This window comes from Coregonus clupeaformis, chromosome 29 (assembly GCF_020615455.1).
Source record: "Coregonus clupeaformis isolate EN_2021a chromosome 29, ASM2061545v1, whole genome shotgun sequence".
Classification (NCBI taxonomy): Eukaryota; Metazoa; Chordata; class Actinopteri; order Salmoniformes; family Salmonidae; genus Coregonus; species Coregonus clupeaformis.
The window spans coordinates 36,169,186-36,183,639 of record NC_059220.1 but is presented as its reverse complement, the minus strand read 5'-3'; the positions used below and the strand labels follow the sequence as shown (position 1 = coordinate 36,183,639).

The following is a 14,454-nucleotide window of genomic DNA, read 5'->3' as shown; positions in this document are numbered from 1 at the left end:
GTTAAAAACCACTAATACTTCCAGCAACAGTGTTAGTATTGTGTTGTTGTTGCTGTTTTTTTACAGGGGACTATAACAAAAAACCTCATTATCATTATAGTATGCAAAATCATACAGTAAATCGATATTTGTTAATTGATTTCTATAATATATTGTTTCTATTTTATGTTTCAGTAATTTAAAACACAAATTTTTGGTGGTTTTAAATCAGAAAAACGTCCTGTTAACAGCCAAGTAACATTTATCAGGGACTTTTATTTTGAAAGATATCCGTATGATCACGTGACCTTAATGTCACTAGTTTCACAATGCTGCGCAGTAGCTAGCTATACATGGTAATGGCGCCCGCGTTGAACTCAGCAAGAAGACAATTATCTAGCTAGCTAGACTAGGTCAGAAGACACGGTCCTTCACACTAAAATATTTGTGGGATTTAGACATTTGTCTTCAAAAACAAAAGGGATTGGAAGAAAATCGGATTATTATGACAGGGCCGAAGAAGAGTCGCAACGGAGAAGACATCACCGCATTTTAGTACGTCGACGGTCAACATCAGACAGGTAACGTCTAGCTAGCTATGGTTGTTGTACAAACAGTTACCGGTAGGTAGCTAACTAGAACAGGTTTGGTATTCTAACTACGCTGCCAGTTGGTAGAATGGGCGGATTAGCTCACAAACACAATTGAGCAGTACATTTAGCTAAATGGGCTTGTACCTAACTTTAGCTACTGTAGCTAACAATTTTAGTTAGCCGCCTAACTAACGTTGGCTACCTAATGTTAGCATAATGCTACCTCATGCGAGGTTTTGATTCACCCGCCTCATAATCATAACGTCAACGTAATACATATAGCAAGTGTCATCAGTGACTTAGCTAGTGTAGTGTTCAAGTAATTTCGCTAGATTTCCCCCACATTTTCCACCAAACAGACAATTGACCTGAACAACACTTTTACTTTAGATGCGCTTCAGCTTGCTGCAACTAAGGTGATGTCTGTGCTTTGGTAGTCTCGCGTTGCCATACCACTAAAATCATGTCGGTTTTAGGGAACGCCTCGATCACACCGACCGTGTCGTTCAATTTTGGTTACACCAGAAGTACATTCATTTCTAATGGAATGCTGCTTTTGACTTGCAGCATTGCGTTTCATGCCTCGATCACACAGATATAGTTTTTGCATGTGACGCAGCATCATCTGGATATCTGTTATCTGGATTGACTATTTCTTAGCAACCATGCTTTGAGAGAATACTTTAAACATTGCATTTGTCTGAAGTTTTGTCAAGGAAATGTCACTTGGTATGTCCTTACTTTTCAAGAGGCTAAGAGGTGTGAGTGAGAAACTCTTGACCTTAACTCTGTAACCAGGGCTATGTGACGGGGCGGCAGGTAGCTTAGTGGTTAAGAGAGTTGTGGCAATAACCAAAAGGTCGCTGGTTCTAATCCCAGAGCCGACTAGGTGAAAAATCTGTCGATGTGTCCTTGAGCAAGGCACTTAACCCTAATTGCTCCCGTAAGTCTGCTAAATGACCGATTTATTTATTATTTATTTATGTGTGACTCACTGTACTTCTTACACAATCCCGAATGCTGTCATTTGAATCTAATGTAATCCCAAAGTGTAGTGGAAGATGAATTTCATGCTATGTTAATTCCAAAATGCTGTAATTTGAATGGAATTCAGCCTAAACCACATGAGTGGCCACGTGTAGCTCAGTTGGTAGAGCATGGCACTTGCAATGCCAGGGTTGTGGGTTCATTTCCCACGGGGGGCCAGTATGAAATGTATGCACTCACTAACTAACTGTAAGTCGCTCTGGATAAGAGCGTCTACTAAATGCCTAAAATGTAATGTAAAATGATATGTGTGCAACAAAAGTTAAACATTCACCTTCTGCTACCATTTCTGTCTAGCCGTCTACACATACGGTTTGATAAATCCAACACAGAATGCACTGCAACTGCCTCTGCAACACAATACTGCAAGGCAAACACAGCGTTCCATTAGAAAATAATGTACTTCTGGTGTACCAAAATGCAATGGCACTGTTGGTGTGATCGAGGTGTCAGAGGCAGTTGTAGTGCATTCTGTGTGGTGCATATATTGGATTTTTCGAAAATACAGTTGAAGTCGGAAGTTTACATACACCTTAGCCAAATACATTCAAACTCAGTTTTCACAATTCCTGACATTTAATCCTAGTAAATATTCCCTGTCTTAGGTCAGTTAGGATCACCACTTTATTTTAAGAATGTGAAATAAATGTGAATAATAGTAGAGTGATTTATTTCAGCTTTAATTTATTTCATCACATTCCCAGTGGGACAGAAGTTTACATACACTCAATTAGTATTTGGTAGCATTACATTTAGCAGACGCTCTTATCCAGAGCGACTTACAGTTAGTGAGTGCATACATTTTTCATACAGTATTGCCTTTAAATTGTTTAATTTGGGTCAAATGTTTCGGGTAGCCTTCCACAAGCTTCCCACAATAAGTTGAGGGAATTTTGGCCCATTCCTCCTGACAGAGCTGGTGTAAGTGAGTCAGGTTTGTAGGCCTCTTTGCTCGCACACGCTTTTTCAGTTTTGCCCACACATTTTCTATAGGATTGAGGTCAGGGCTTTGTGATGGCCACTCCAATACCTTGACTTTGTTGTCCTTAAGCCATTTTGGAAGTATGCTTGGGGTCATTGTCCATTTGGAAGACCCATTTGCGACCAAGCTTTAACTCCCTGACTGATGTCTTGAGATGTTGCTTCAATATATCCACATAACTTTCCTTCCTCATGATGCCATCTATTTTGTGAAGTGCACCAGTCCTTCCTGCAGCAAAGCACCCCCACAGTATGATGCTGCACCCCCCGTGCTTCACGGTTGGGATGGTGTTCTTCGGCTTGCAAGCAACCCCCTTTTTCCTCCAAACATAACAATGGTCATTATGGCCAAACAGTTCTATTTTTGTTTCATCAGACCAGAGGACATTTCTCCAAAAAGTACGATCTTTGTCCCCATGTGCAGTTGCAAACCGTAGTCTGCCTTTTTAATGGCGGTTTTGGAGCAGTGGCTTCTTCCTTGCTGAGCGGCCTTTCAGGTTATGTCGATATAGGACTCGTTTTACTGTGGATATAGATACTTTGTACCTGTTTCCTCCAGCATCTTCACAAGGTCCTTTGCTGTTGTTCTGGGATTGATTTGCACTTTTCGCACCAAAGTACGTTCATCTCTAGGAGACAGAACTCGTCTCCTTCCTGAGCGGTATGACGGCTGCGTGGTCCCATGGTGTTTATACGTGCGTACTATTGTTTGTACAGATGAACTTGGTACCTTCAGGCGTTTGGAAATTGCTCCCAAGGATGAACCAGACTTGTGGAAGTCTACAAATTTTTTCTGAGGTCTTGGCTGATTTCTTTTGATTTTCCCATGATGTCAAGCAAAGAGGCACTGAGTTTGAAGGTACGCCTTGAAATACAGCCACAGGTACACCTCATATTTTTGAACGGTAGTATATCCTATCTATATGTCTGTCTGTCTCACGGTCGCAACAGGTTATAGAGCAAACAACGCAATTATCACAACACACAGGTTGTAATTTCGCTTTTTCTTCCCTGTCTTGGCTTCCCCAGTGATTTTACCCACGCAGCGCTACTGCCTATAGGCTACCTGGCCTGCGTGCAAATATAGGCATATAAATGTTCCCATTTGGGTATCTGATAGTATTTCTGATTGGCTTAACGCACCACCACTAATGAGCTGTGGAGCTTCTCAAAGTAATGTTTTCTTCACCTGAAACAGCAAACAAACAAAGTCTGTTTTTACATCCATTGACAATGACAATTGTTCCTCAGTGTATTTGAAAATCCTTTTCGAGCTCTCTCCATTTCGATAACCACTCAGCAAGAAAGGGAACAATGTCATACTCTGATCCAGAGGAAACATCATAAAATAGGCCTACCTGATTACTTATTATCCCTTGTGCAAATAGCCTACAGCTGTGTCTGTCCCGAGCTCACTGGTGCAGGAAACTGAGGGCCCAGAATATTTTATAAAATGTTACAAGTGGCCTCCCGAGTGGCGCAGCGGCTTGCTTCCGGGTTAAGAACGCACTGCAACTGCATCTGCAACGCAATGCTGCAAGGCAAACGCAGCATTCCATTGGAAATTAATGTACTTCTGGTGTACCAAAACGCAATGTCGCTGTCGTTGTGATCGAGGCGTAAGCTAACTAACGTTCGCCAGAAACTGCACGCTGTAGCACCACCAAAGCACTAGCCTCGTCGCGAACAAGACTGCCGCCTCGATCCCACCTAAAGCATTATTGTGCATAATGGTACGCAGCATCATCTGGATATGTGTGCAACACAAGTTCAACATTCACCTTCTGCTACCATTTCTGTCAAGCCGTCTATGCATAGTTTGACAATTACAGGTGAAGTCTGAAGTTTACATACACTTAGGTTGGAGTCATTAAAACTCGTCTTTCAACCACTCCACAAATTTCTTGTTAACAAACTATAGTTTTGGCAAGTCGGTTAGGACATCTACTTTGTGCATGACGCAAGTAATTTTTTCCAACAATTGTTTACAGACAGATTATTTAACTTATAATTCACTATCACAATTCCAGTGGGTCAGAAGTTTACATACACTAAGTTGACTGTGCCTTTTTAAACAGCTTGGAAAATTCTAGAAAATGATGTCATGGCTTTAGAAGCTTATAGGCTGCAACTCTGCCTAGGTCAGCATCCCGGAGTCGCCTCTTTACTGTTGATGTTGAGACTGGTGTTTTGCGGTACTATTTAATGAAGCTGCCAGTTGAGGACCTGTGAGGCATCTGTTTCTCAAACTAGACACTTTAATGTATTTGTCCTCTTGCTCAGTTGTGCACCGGGGCCTCCCACTCCTCTTTCTATTCTGGTTAGAGCCAGTTTGTGCTGTTCTGTGAAGGGAGTAGTACACAGCGTTGTACGAGATCTTCAGTTTCTTGGCAATTTCTCGCATGGAATAGCCTTAATTTCTCAGAACAAGAATAGACTGATGAGTTTCAGAAGAAAGTTATTTGTTTCTTGCCATTTTGATCCTGTAATCGAACCCACAATTGCTGATGCTCCAGATACTCAACTAGTCTCAAGAAGGCCAGTTTTATTGCTTCTTTAATCAGCACAACAGTTTTCAGCTGTGCTAACATAATTGCAAAAGGGTTTTCTAATGATCAATTAGCCTTTTAAAATGATAAACTTGGATTAGCAAACACAACGTGCCATTGGAACACAGGACTGATGGTTGCTGATAATGGGCGTCTGTACGCCGATGTAGATATTCCATAAAAAATCAGCAGTTTCCAGCTACAATAGCCATTTACAACATAAACAATGTCTACACTGTATTTCTGAGCAATTTGATGTTATTTTAAAAAAAAATTGCTTTTCTTTCGAAAACAAGGGCAGTTCTAAGTGACCCCAAACTTTTGAACGGTAATGTGTGTGTGTGTGTGATCTATATATTAATTACACAGTACCAATCAAAAGTTTGGACACCTACTCATTCAAGGGTTTTTCTTTTCTTATTACTATTTTTTACATTGTAGAATAATAGTGAAGACATCAAAACTATGAAATAACACATATGGAATCATGTAGTAACCCAAAAAAAGTGTTAAACAAATCAAAATATATTTTATATTTGACATTCTTCAAATAGCCACCCTTTGCCTTGATGACAGCTTTGCACACTCTTGGCATTCTCTCAACCAGCTTCACCTGGAATGCTTTTCAAACCGTCTTGAAGGAGTTCCCACATATGCTGAGCACTTGTTGGCTGCTTTTCCTTCACTCTGCGGTTCGACTCATCCTAAACCATCTCAATTGGTCATCTGATGCAGCACTCCATCACTCTCCTTCTTGGTAAAATAGCCCTTACACAGCCTGGAGGTGTGTTGGGTCATTATCCTGTTGAAAAACAAATTATAGTCCCACTAAGCCCAAACCAGATGGAATGGCGTATCGCTGCAGAATGCTGTGGTAGCCAGGCTGGTTAAGTGTGCCTTGAATTCTAAATAAATCATTGACAGTGTCTCCAGCAAAGCACCCCCACACCATAACACCACCCCCTCCATGCTTTACGGTGGGAAAAACACATGCTGAGATCATCCGTTCACCCACACCAAGTCTCACAAAGACACGGCGGTTGGAACCAAAAATCTCCAATTTGGACTCCAGACCAAAGGACAAATTTCCACTGGTCTAATGTCCATTGCTTGTGTTTCTTGGACCAAGCAAGTCTCTTCTTATTATTTGTGTTCTTTAGTAGTGGTTTCTTTGCAGCAATTCGACCATGAAGGCCTGATTCACACAGTCTACTCTAAACAGTTGATGTTGAGATGTGTCTGTTACTTGAACTCGGTGAAACCTTTATTTGGGCTGCAATTTCTGAGACTGGTAACTCTATTGAACTTGTCCTCTGCGGCAGAGGTAACTCTGGGTCTTCCATTCCTGTGGCGGTCCTCATGAGAGCCAGTTTCATCATAGTGCTTGATGGTTTTTGCGACTGCACTTGAAGAAACTTTCAAAGTTCTTGAAATGTTCCCGATTGACTGACCTTCATGTCTTAAAGTAATGATGGACTGTCGTTTCTCTTTGCTTATTTGAGCGGTGCTTGCCATAATTTGGACTTGGTCTTTTACCAAATAGTGCTATCTTCTGTATGCCCCCCGTTACCTTGTCACAACACAAATCAAATCAGATTTTATTTGTCACATACACGTGTTTAGCAGATGTTATAGCGGGTGTAGCGAAATGCTTTTACTTCTAGCTCCGACAGTGCAGTAATATCTAACAATTTCACAACATATACCTAATACACACAAAACTAGTAAGGAATGGAATTTAAGAAAATATACATATATGGACAAGCAATGACAGAGCGGCATGGACTAAGATACAGTAGAATATTATAGAATAGAATGCAGTATATACCTATGAGATGAGTAGTGCAAGATATGTAAACATTATTAAAGTGACTAGTGTTCCATTTCTTAAAGTGGCCAGTGATTTCAGTAGGCAGCAGCAGCCTCTAATGTGCTAGTGATGGCTATTTAACAGTCTGATGGCCTTGAGATAGAAGCTGTTTTTCATTCTCACGGTCCCAGCTTTGATGCACCTGTACTGACCTCGCCTTCTGGATGATAGCGGGGTGAACATGCAGTGGCTCGGGTGGTTGATGGCCTTGATGATCTTTTTGGTCACCCGGTGTGGGTGCTGTATGTGTCTTGGAGGGTGAGTAGTTTGCCCCCGATAATGCGTTCGGTAGACCGCACCACCCTCTGGAGAGCCCTGCGGTTGCGGACGGTGCAGTTGCCGTACCAGGTGGTGATACAGCCCGACAGCATGCTCTCAATTATGCATCTGTAAAAGTTTGTGAGAGTTTTAGGTGCCAAGCCGAATTTCTTCAGCCTCCTGAGGTTGAAGAGGCTCTGTTGCGCCTTCTTCACCACACTGTCTGCGTGGGTGGACCATTTCAGTTTGTCGGTGATGTGTACGCCAAGGAACTTGAAGTTTTCCACCTTCTCCACTGCGGTCCCGTCGATGTGGATAGGGGGGTGCACCCTCTGCTGTTTCCTCAAGTCCACAATCATCTCCTTTGTTTTGTTGACGTTGAGTGAGAGGTTATTTTCCTGGCACCACACTCCCAGAGCCCTCACCTCCTCCCTGTAGGCGGTCTCGTCATTGTTGGTAATCAAGCCTACTACTGTTGTGTCGTCTGCAAACCTGATGATTGAGTTGGAGGCGTGCTTGGCCACGCAGTCATGGGTGAACAGGGAGTACAGGAGGGGGCTGAGCACGCACCCAGTGTTGAGGATCAGCGAAGTGGTTGTTTTCTACCTTCACCACCTGGGGGTGGCCCGTCAGGAATAATAATAATATGCCATTTAGCAGACGCTTTTATCCAAAGCGACTTACAGTCATGCGTGCATCCATTTTTACGTATGGGTGGTCCCGGGGATCGAACCCACTACCCTGGCGTTACAAGCGCCATGCTCTACCAATTGAGCTACAGAGGAAGTCCAAGACCCAGTTGCACAGGGCGGGGTTCAGACCCAGGGCCTCGAGCTTGATGATGAGCTTGGAGGGTACTATGGTGTTGAATGCTGAGCTATAGTCAATGGACAGCATTCTTACAACTGATTGGCTCAAACGCATTAAGGAAAGAAATTCCACAAATTAACTTTTAAGAAGGCACACCTGTTAATTGAAATGCATTCCTGGTGACTACCTCATGAAGCTGGTTGAGAGAATGCCAAGAGTGTGCAAAGCTGTCATCAAGGCGAAGGGTCGCTATTTGAAGAATTTATTTAACACTTTTTTTTGGTTACTACATGATTCCATATGTGTTATTTCATGGTTTTGATGTCTTCACTTATTCTACAATGTAGAAAATAGTATAAATAAAGAAAACATTTACATTTTAGTCATTTAGCAGACGCTCTTATCCAGAGCGACTTACAGTTAGTGACTGGTACTGTATATATACTACTCCTCGACAAAAATAAAAGTATTGGTCTACCAAACAATTGACCGGTCGACTAATTGTGGTCAGCCCTAAAGCTAACACAACAGCCACTTACTTAGATAACTAGCAAGTTAAACTTAGGGGCCGCCCAATGCTGAATTCTTTGTTTTTCATGCAGGAAAAAATATAAATAGCATAAGAAATGTCTTGCTGCGTTTTGCAAACACAGACTTAAAAATACTTCTTATGTTTATTTTTGCTCAGCATCAAACAAATGTTGTTCTTTAGTTGCACTTCTTCACTCAGATTTCCCGTTTGTGAATTCTCATCTATCAAAAGACCGCTCTCTGACTGATGTGTAGCTACTTTTCTCATGGTACTTTACTTGGTATAGCCAGCCTACTTTTCTAAGGTAAAATGCAAGATGAACTTTAAGCAAAACATTAGGAAATGTAGCTGGTTGCATTCTTTCTATGATAAAGGTTTTTACAAAAAAAAGACTCAGCTTTTTCATTGTAAGCTCATTTACTTGTGTGGCTGCCAGCCAAATAGTGCCGAATGTGTTGCACTAATGTATTTTCTGTCAAGGAGAACTATAGTTGCATGACCCTGATCACTGTATTGAAGAAAAAAAAAAAAAAGACTTTCAATATAAAACGCGACCCCTGTCAATACACAGCTGGACTCACCTGCTCCTGCTTTCTCCCTTTGTGTTATTTACAAACAAACACGTGACTGGCTCAACAGTTCTGGGGAACTACGGAAGGCTCATAATGTTAAATAATGTGATAGGTGAAATGAAGAACGCGATCTGCATTATCTCCTAATTGCACAAGTTGACTGCAGGTATTTACTTAAAAAGTAGCTACAAATATGAACATTTATTGAAAAACTTCAAAAATTATAGTTTCAACAGTATTGAAGGTATTGAAAAACCATCCTGTGGCTATTTCCAAATACCCCGGTATACAGTATACTGCCCAAGCCTAGTGGTATTTGCAATGATGGTGCATTGACCTATGCATGACACATGGCATGTTATGAAATTCCGAGGCTAGTTTAAGTAATTATTTGGTGAAGGAAGTTGACATTGTTGTTTTGCTCTAGGCCAAACTCATACTTCAATAGATTATGGTCAAACTTTGCACCACAGTGGCACAGAAAGCTGTACTTGCTCTGTCTGACAAGTGTTGAATAGTTACCCTTGAATGTACATCTATACAAGGCTCTCTAAGAGGTCCACAAGATAAGACTTTCTCTCATGGGGAATGAAGTGGGTACTTATACATGATACTGGATGGCGATGGCCTACTAGATTCACATCTGTCAACATGTTACTCAGCACCAAGACAAGCACATGCACACAGACACCCGTGCTAGCTGCAGCTGTTATTCCAGCAGACCCAGAGCCCAAACGTCTGACAACTGGGGACCATAGCTCAGCAGAAAGACCTCTCTTGTCCCCCCCCATAGTCCCCTCAAATAGCCCCAAAGAAAAAACCTGGTGTAAGCTTACAGATAAACAGTTTTCACTCTTATTGTCTGAATTGAGTTTAGTTGCTAAGCCTTGGAGCGCGGTTCTACTGTAGAAAGCAACAAGAGAACCCTGTAGGTTTTGACACCCATATGTGCCACATCCACAAAGTTTGGACTATACAAAGTGCTCTCTAAGAATCGCAAAAGCAATGCAATGTTTATGGTTTGTTTGTTTAGTTAATGCTGTGTTAATGTCCTGTTTTGTGTGCTATGAACATGCGTGTCTAATGGAAGTTACTAACTTTTACTGTCATGTTTTGTGTGCAGTGAGTGAACATGCGTGACCTGGCTGCCCAGGTCACCAGCAGCCTGCTGCGTTTCCCGAGGGTGACTGTAGACGCTCTGGGGGAGGATGAGATCACCCTGGACTCTGTGCTGCACGGGAAGTTCACCGTCGGTAAGTGAACGTGTGTCTGCACGGCGGCCATCACTCACTATCTGACCATGCTGGAGGGGATGGCATTATGGCACAGCCACGAATTAGACCTACAGCGTCTGCTCCCGCAGTTCCCAAACATCACCTCGGACATAAACAACCAAAAAGAGTTAGGGTTTCTATAACCATCTGTCCACTATAGCCATCTGTCCATATCTTCTAGGATTAGTTATTTGCAGGAGGGATGCTTTGCATTCCTGCGTTCTTCAGTCTTAATATAACAAAAATGAAACCAAGCATGCAGTATTATGTTATAAATGGAGGGGTTCTACAATGAACTATTGTGAACCAGTAGGCCTAGCCTGTCTGCTTCCTCCCTACCACACTGACGTGCCTCTCTCCCTGGGCGCAGGTCGCAGCGGGCTGGCCTGGCTGGCATGTGGGCCTCAGCTGGAGGTGGTCCACGCAGTGACGGGCGAGCGTCTGTCTGCCTACTGCTTTAGCGGTGAGGGGGAGCACCCCCCAGGTGTGCTGACGGCCAGGGATTTCTCCTGGCTGAAGAGGACGGGGCTGCTGGTGGGTCTGGAGGAGGCCCAGGGTAGCATGCTGTGTCTCTACGACCTGGGCATCTCCCGAGTGGTCAAGGCCGTGGTCGTACCGGGCAGGGTGAGTGCTCTCTGTCTCATCTTCCCGTCTCTCCCTCTTTCATTTTCTCGCTCACCCTCCACTCCTTTCACTTGCATCAACCGGTTGATTTGATTGTGACGTCGACTGACTAACAGATCATGTGTTGATTGGCAGATCACAGCCATCGAGCCCCTGGTGAGTTATGGCGGGGCCAGTGCCAGCACACAGCACCTCCACCAAAGCCTGCGCTGGTTCTTTGGCGTGGCAGCAGTAGTCACGGACCTGGGACACGTCCTCCTGGTGGACCTATGTCTGGATGACCTGTCCTGCAGCCAGAGCGAGCTGGAGGCCTCAGGTCAGCCTTTGTATATTTAACTCTGTGTGTGCTTAACTTTACATAGCCTAAACTGTACTCGCCAGCAGTCCCTCTCAAGATTGTGAGACGTTGTTCAATCTGTCTTTGTTTGTTCTTCCTCTCTAACCACCACCCTCCTCCGTCTTCTCCAGACCTGGAGGTAGTGTGTAAGTCCCCGGCTGAGATCCCCCGGCTGCGCGAGCAGGAGACGCGCCAGGGGAGACACCTCTGTCTGCAGCTGAGCAGCCCCACAGGCACGGGGGCCACGGCCCTGCAGTACATCCCCCGCACCAACCAGCTGGCCGTGGGTTTCTCCGATGGATACCTGCAGCTCTGGAACATGAAGACGCTCAAGAAGGAGTGAGTTGACGACCCAGGGATGACACGAAGGGAAATCCTCAGATGTAGCTGTGTAGGTTGGTCTGACGGCCTCCTCTGCTGTGTTCTCCCCCAGGTATCACTCCCAGCTGGAGGGCGGCAGGGTGCCAGTGTACGCCTTCACCTTCCAGGAGCCGGAGAACGACCCTCGCAACTGCTGCTACCTGTGGGCTGTCCAGTCTTCCCAGGACCTGTAAGTTCTCCTCCCCTCCCCACCTGCCTGGGCCACAAAGCTCAAGGCCTCTTGGAAGGGGTTGTAGTGTGCACTGCACACACCAGACCTATAGTATTATATTACATGTGTATTAAATTACTCATACAGTATTTCAAAAACTTGTGAGGTGTGCTTATTTTAACTTGCCCGGCACAATGGAACCAGTGGAACGGTTTCAGCTCCATGTGGGTTCCCAACCCCTTCCCCTCAGCTCCATACCCCTTTGGTGTTCACATATTTGAGAGGACTAGATCAGCGAAAGCAGTATGGCGGAAGTTCCATTTCACAGCTTGTATGCAAATGTAGCCTCTGTCCAGGAAATGAAGCTGTGGTACTCAGCGGTCACAGCACACTGTTGAACTCAGGATTTGTCTTTGTTTTTGCATTTTTACCAATGCAGTATTAACCACCTCTTGGTGTATTTACTGCCCTTTAATACACTTCTCTATCTCTCCCTTCTCTCTTTCTCTCTCTCAATTAAATTTGCTTTATTGGCATTACGTAACAATGTACATATTGCCAAAGCGTACTTTGGAGATTTACAATATTAACAAATAATAATCAATATTGTCAACGGGACAACAGTAACAATAATAATCAAGGGTCAAAATAACCATACATTGAACAATAACAATGGCTCCCGAGTGGCGCAGCGGTCTAAGGCACTGCATCTCAGTGCTTGAGGCGTCACTACAGACCCCCTGGTTCGATTCCAGGCTGTATCACAACCGGCCGTGATTGGGAGTCCCATAGGGCGGCGCACAATTGGCCCAGCGTCGTCCGGGTTTGGCCGGTGTAGGCCGTCATTGTAAATAAGAATTTGTTCTTAACTGACTTGCCTAGTTAAATAAAAGTCCCTCATTTTATGGCAGGCAGCAATGTAGTGCGCTGCCAACCCACAGCACTATGCGTCCTCCCCCAACAGGACGGGTAGCCTATTCTCATCAGAGAGGTCTTTGAAATCTTGAATAAGGGTTTCAAATTTGGGGAAATGAAACTCTCTAATAGTTTTATTTTTGGCATTTTGTGTGTCTCTCTAGTGAGGGGGATGTGGTCAGCCTCCACTTGCTCCAGCTAGCCTTCAGTGAGAGGAAGTGTCTGGCCTCAGGAAAGATCTTCTATGAGGTAACCGTAATATCAACCACCTTCTAGGTTTTCACTTAGCTACCTCCTTAGGCTGAGTTTACACAAGCAGCCCAATTTTGTTATTTTGCCCAATTACGGGCAAAATATCAGAATTGGGCTACCTGTGTAAACTCAGTCTTATTGTCTTGATCTATTCTGTGTAATTGGTATATGGCCCATCTGTTCTGGTCTCTTTCGAGCCCCCAATAGATACAGAATTGTTCACCTCAAGGATCTTATTATTTAGAAATAAAATAAGTAGCTATTCCCGCGTCCAGCCATGGATCGCGCTGGGTCGAACTTCTGTTCAATGCCCCCTTTGTTTGGGAAAGACTCAGTACGGGCTGTCAACCGAATGTTTTGGGTCAAGTGTTTCGACCGCTATCTTGCTTTTAAAGCCCAAAAGCTTGATGGTTTCAAAGTCTCTCTGGAGCTTTCTCAGTCCTGAAGATTTCATTTAGTCATCTGTTATTCCCAATCACAACTAGACTTATTTCTAACTTGGACAACTTAAATGTAGCGCTTTCACTGCTTTGAGACCTTTTAACTTTCCATTAGCGCTGTATTCATATTTCCTCCCTCCTCCTAGGGTCTGGAGTACTGTGAAGAGAGGTACAGTCAGGAGCTGAGCAGCACAGCCTTCCCTCAGCGGGCTCAGGCCACCAACACCCGCCTGCTCAGCTGCCAGACCATCGAGAAGTTCCGAAACCACCCAGACAGAGACGAAAGCATGAATGAAGGTAACCCTGCCTTCATTTTATCTCAACTCATCCCAACTCCTCTGCTTAGGATTAGATTGGTGTCTAAGTCTCCTGAAATGCTAAAAAAATAGCCTTTCTCAATAACCTACCTGTGTGGTATTGACTTACTAGATACCAAATGGAAGAAAACGGACTGAAACGCAGACCTGAACCTGTCCATTGCGAAACAATTTTCTACGGTGTGCACTAATAAATCTGACCCTGAGGGAAAAGGGATGAATGTGGTTCTTGCTCTTTCATTGTGGTCTGCTGGTCCTAAGGCTTCCTTCTCTCTCCTTCGTTAGTTGCGTCTCCAGACACCAGCGTGTCCATCTTCAGCTGGCAGGTGAAGGCCTACGGACAGGGCAACCCCTCCACCTACATCGGTGTTTTTGACATCAACCGATGGTACCACGCACAGATGCCCGACTCTCTGAGGTAGCATTCGGCCATCTAAATATCCCATCAACAGTCCACATGTAAAAGTGACCACGGTTGCCGCCTCAAATTACATGGTGTGCCCAACTGCCCATAATACCAGGCATTTATCAATCAGATAGCTTTCTGCATATGTTTTTACACATTTTGTCGA

General features: G+C 44.0%; 1 protein-coding gene across 1 annotated transcript in view; it reads left to right on the top strand.

The window, feature by feature from the left end:
- The first annotated feature begins 331 nt into the window (after positions 1–331).
- Positions 332–14,454, top strand: part of LOC121545066 (protein ELYS) — a 34,333-nt gene continuing 20,210 nt past the window's right edge. The window contains exons 1-9 of the mRNA XM_041855432.1: positions 332–560; positions 10,315–10,444; positions 10,836–11,089; positions 11,225–11,405; positions 11,558–11,765; positions 11,860–11,976; positions 13,038–13,122; positions 13,712–13,862; positions 14,168–14,300. Coding sequence (XP_041711366.1) covers positions 10,324–10,444; positions 10,836–11,089; positions 11,225–11,405; positions 11,558–11,765; positions 11,860–11,976; positions 13,038–13,122; positions 13,712–13,862; positions 14,168–14,300 — 1,250 coding nt within the window. The 5' untranslated portion in view covers positions 332–560; positions 10,315–10,323. The remainder of the gene's footprint in view (positions 561–10,314; positions 10,445–10,835; positions 11,090–11,224; positions 11,406–11,557; positions 11,766–11,859; positions 11,977–13,037; positions 13,123–13,711; positions 13,863–14,167; positions 14,301–14,454) is intronic.